The following is a 3,584-nucleotide window of genomic DNA, read 5'->3' as shown; positions in this document are numbered from 1 at the left end:
GGGCTCAAGGTCAGGCCGCTCGCCGTTGGTGGGTTCGCCGGCGCCGCTCGGCATCCAGAGACGGTAGGTGCTGCCTCAGCAGGTTCCGGCGCTGTCTCCGGGCTGTCCCCGTTGGGCGGTTGCTGGGCAGGGCATGGCTGCGTGCAGCTGCTTATCTCGAGCAGTGCAGGAACGCCGCGGAGCAGTGTTTCGGGACGCGGTCACACTGCAGGCTGCCTGGTCCCTCTGAGTCAGTCTGGTTGCTGTACCGGGAGCCCGTGACCTGGGGCTGTGTGCAGCAGGCTGAGCACTTGCAGGGCTCTCTTCACTGGGCCTTAACCGAGCTGAACTGGAGACTCCTTCAGAGCTGTGCGTCTGATGGATGAAGACAGTAAAACTGAGTTTCCCCTGAAACAAGCTCTCTTTGGCGTGTGTTGTGGTGCTGGCTTTGACTTCTGTTCATAGCATGATTCAACTGCTGAGGCTTCACTGCCTTTCAGAAGAATTGGTGTTTGCTTTTTTCTGTCCTGGCGCTTGGCTCCCATCAGCCTGCAGGTGGCAACGGGAACCTCTCAGTCCCGCTTAAACCAGCGGAGATGCTGTGAAATCAGCTGGGTTTAATTCGCAGACCTTATAAGAACAATTAATCGGGTCGCAGTAATACCTGTGCTCACCTGAGTGCTGCCTACTTCAGTTCCTGGACTGTTTCAGGCTACGTTGATGGGGTAAAGGTGAAGTTACTGTAGCTGTCAGTTGTTAGGCTCCAGTGGCAGGGGAGAAAGGTGAGGAGCTGCTGCACGTTTCTCCAGTGACACAAGATGGATATGAAGAGTTAGGGTAGGTGATCTGGGAGAAGACTGTAGCACAAGGTCTGGCCTTGAACAGTTATTGGAACAAGATTTCCTCCTTTACTTCTTCAGTGGCTATGCCAGTGTTGGTTCAGATTTCTTCTGCTCTGCAGACTGCTGGAAAGCTCTTGTAGGTCACTTCAAAACGGAGTGAACTCGGGTGAAAAATCAGCCTTCTCTATATTGTCAGCACTGGTCCTAGCGTGTGCCCCTAGGAGAGAGGGTGTTCCTGAAATAGTCACTTGAGGGGGAGGGAAGGGCTGGCACTGGCTTGGATCTGAAGGGTTTTGGTGTTTGTGCCATCCTGAATAAGGAAGCTGAGTGTTCCTGTGGTGCTTCCTTCTCGGGGGCTTCTAATCATAGCTTGTGGGTTTCAGTTAGGTTTTGGAATACTCTGTGGCTTCCACAGCAACCTGCAAGTTCACTGCTTTGTTTCCTTACAGACAAATCTCCCAATCTTCAAATTGAAGGAGTCGTGTGTGAGGAGACGATACAGTGACTTTGAATGGCTGAAGAATGAGCTGGAACGAGACAGTAAGGTGAGGCCTGGCTCAGAGCGGCCTGTTCCCCAAACCAGCACATAGTGAACAGAGGATGTGGTGGTGAGCACGTTCTGGGGCCCTGTCCACACTGCTTACAGGGTGATTCTGTGCTTTCAGATTGTAGTGCCACCGCTGCCTGGAAAAGCTTTGAAACGACAACTTCCCTTCCGAGGAGATGAGGGCATCTTCGAGGAATCTTTCATCGAGGAGCGGAGACAGGGACTAGAACAGTTTATTAACAAGTAAGCTTGATGTCTTGGATTTGCTGTGTGCTGCCCCTGTGCCTGCTGTTGTAGAAGAGGGCTGCGGGTTGACCATGAGGGAGTCTTGACCTGCTTTTTGTGGTGGTACCTGCAGCTGGGTAGTGTGGTACTGGACCAAGTCCTGCCTCGAGTGTGGGTTGTGTTCCACTCCTGTGAGTGCAATGAGTGTTAGCAGAACAGCTGTGCTGCAGAGATCCTCCAACACAGTAGTGTTGGCTCAGGGCACCACATGGGAGGGAACACCCTGTGAACAAGCACCTCTTGCTGGTCTTGTTGCACACCAACACATGACCTTGGAGCAGGAGTGTGAGCTGGCTGCCTGCTGACCAGGAGGTCTGCCTGACCCCCCACAGAGGTGTGGAGGGGTCTTGATGGCTGCTGTGGTAACATGCACATCTGATTTTCTTCCAGAATTGCTGGACACCCACTGGCACAGAACGAGCGCTGCTTACATATGTTCCTGCAAGAGGAGACTATTGATAGGAATTACGTCCCAGGGAAAGTGCGCCAGTAGAAACACCTGGCACTGTCTTCCTCCATTCCACCTTCCCTCCTGCAAAAATGACATTTATTTTTACACTAAATCTGTCTTCTCTGAACCAGCTTTTCCTCTCTTGAACCTCCCAGTTTGTTCAGTATTTTCCTCTTTTGTAACTGGCAGCAGTTTGTTCTCCTGGGCTGTGGTCTTGGCCTAAAGGTATGAAGATTTATGCAAGTGAGCATGTTGTTCCATGTCTAGGGGCAGATGTGGATAGGTGTGGAGCAGGAACTTGCTTATGGCGTTCTGGTGTAGGAGCTGCCTCTCTCCCTGTACAGGAAGGTATGAGATGACCTTCACTCCCTTGTCTGTGCAGCCCCAAGCATCTCTGCAGGAGACTTTGAAGAATAGCAGTTGTCATGTTGGTCAGTGATTGCATCAGGTATTAGAGTTTTAGTAAGGTTTATCCAAACCAGTGAGTAGGTGCCTGGGTGTGTCAGTCTCTCATCCACCCCATTCACCCTGCATGAAACCCCCATTCTTCACTGTCTGAAGTGCTGAGACCCAACACCTACTCCAGCCCTGCTCTCAGCCTCCTGCATTACAGACCTGTTCGGTGTATTTGTGCCCTCTCCTTTCTAACGTGCTGCTGGCAGCTCGAGGGGTTTCCATGCCGTGTGCTCTCATGATGCTCTGCGTGGGCTGTTTGGCACGTGGAAGATGGGATAGTCTAGGCTGTAGTTGTGTGTGCTGTGATGCCTTGGCCCAGGGTTTAAGAAACACCACAGCCTGCTGTGACACAGTCTGGTGTGCCGCAGCACCCTGCTCAGCTGTGCTGTGTGACCTTATTCTGTGCCACAGCTGCAGGGAGGAGGAGACAGGTCTGGTTGAGGAGCAAGAGAAGACTGGTGGGAGCAGCTGTAGGGTGCAGCCATAATAGCTGCCACAGGAAGAGCCCAGGGTGAGACCACCTCTCCAGAAAAGGACAGCAGAAAATGGTCAGTCAGGCCTAGATTACACATTTGCTTACGAAGCAGAAGTAACAATGGCTTTTTGCATGTTCTCCTCTGTTCTGCAGTGAGCTAGGCAGTCACTTGTGTGGAAACGAGAACACACGACTGGTCAGGGAAGCATTCAGAGCTTGAGGGGACCACGAGGCTGTGACTTGCTGCAGCAGAACTGTCCTTTGGAGGCTCCTCGAGATGCCACAGCTGTGATGAGTGAGGTTGGGCCTCAGCTCAGGGGCTCCTCAGGTCGAGGCTGGCTGGTTTATAATCACTTGGTCACTTTGTGGTGGCACAGTTGAGCCTTTCTTGGAGCATAGGCCTGCAGTGGCTGCCAGGCATGTTCCCTGAGACCTTCCCAACGTCTGCATTTTCTGGTGAGGAACCAGCGCTGCTGGGTGAGAGGTGGCTCTTGGGGAGAAGTCGCTGAAAGCCCGAGGGAACGGCTCCGGGGGCCGGCTCAGCCCGGA

The 3,584-nt window shown here is 52.9% G+C and overlaps 1 protein-coding gene across 1 annotated transcript; it reads left to right on the top strand.

The window, feature by feature from the left end:
* Nucleotides 1-1,204: 1,204 nt before the first annotated feature.
* LOC103810294 (sorting nexin-12-like) lies at nt 1,205-2,806 on the top strand (the record flags this gene model as incomplete). Its single annotated transcript, XM_009083192.1, has 3 exons — nt 1,205-1,366; nt 1,487-1,611; nt 2,044-2,806. Coding segments are annotated over 3 exons (390 nt in total), but the record flags the coding sequence as incomplete, so codon positions are not given.
* Nucleotides 2,807-3,584: the final 778 nt, after the last annotated feature.

Source organism: Acanthisitta chloris, unplaced genomic scaffold (assembly GCF_000695815.1).
Source record: "Acanthisitta chloris isolate BGI_N310 unplaced genomic scaffold, ASM69581v1 scaffold42759, whole genome shotgun sequence".
In the NCBI taxonomy this organism is placed as follows: domain Eukaryota; kingdom Metazoa; phylum Chordata; class Aves; order Passeriformes; family Acanthisittidae; genus Acanthisitta; species Acanthisitta chloris.
Note: the sequence above shows the minus strand (reverse complement) of the source record. Positions and strands in the feature narration are given on the sequence as shown.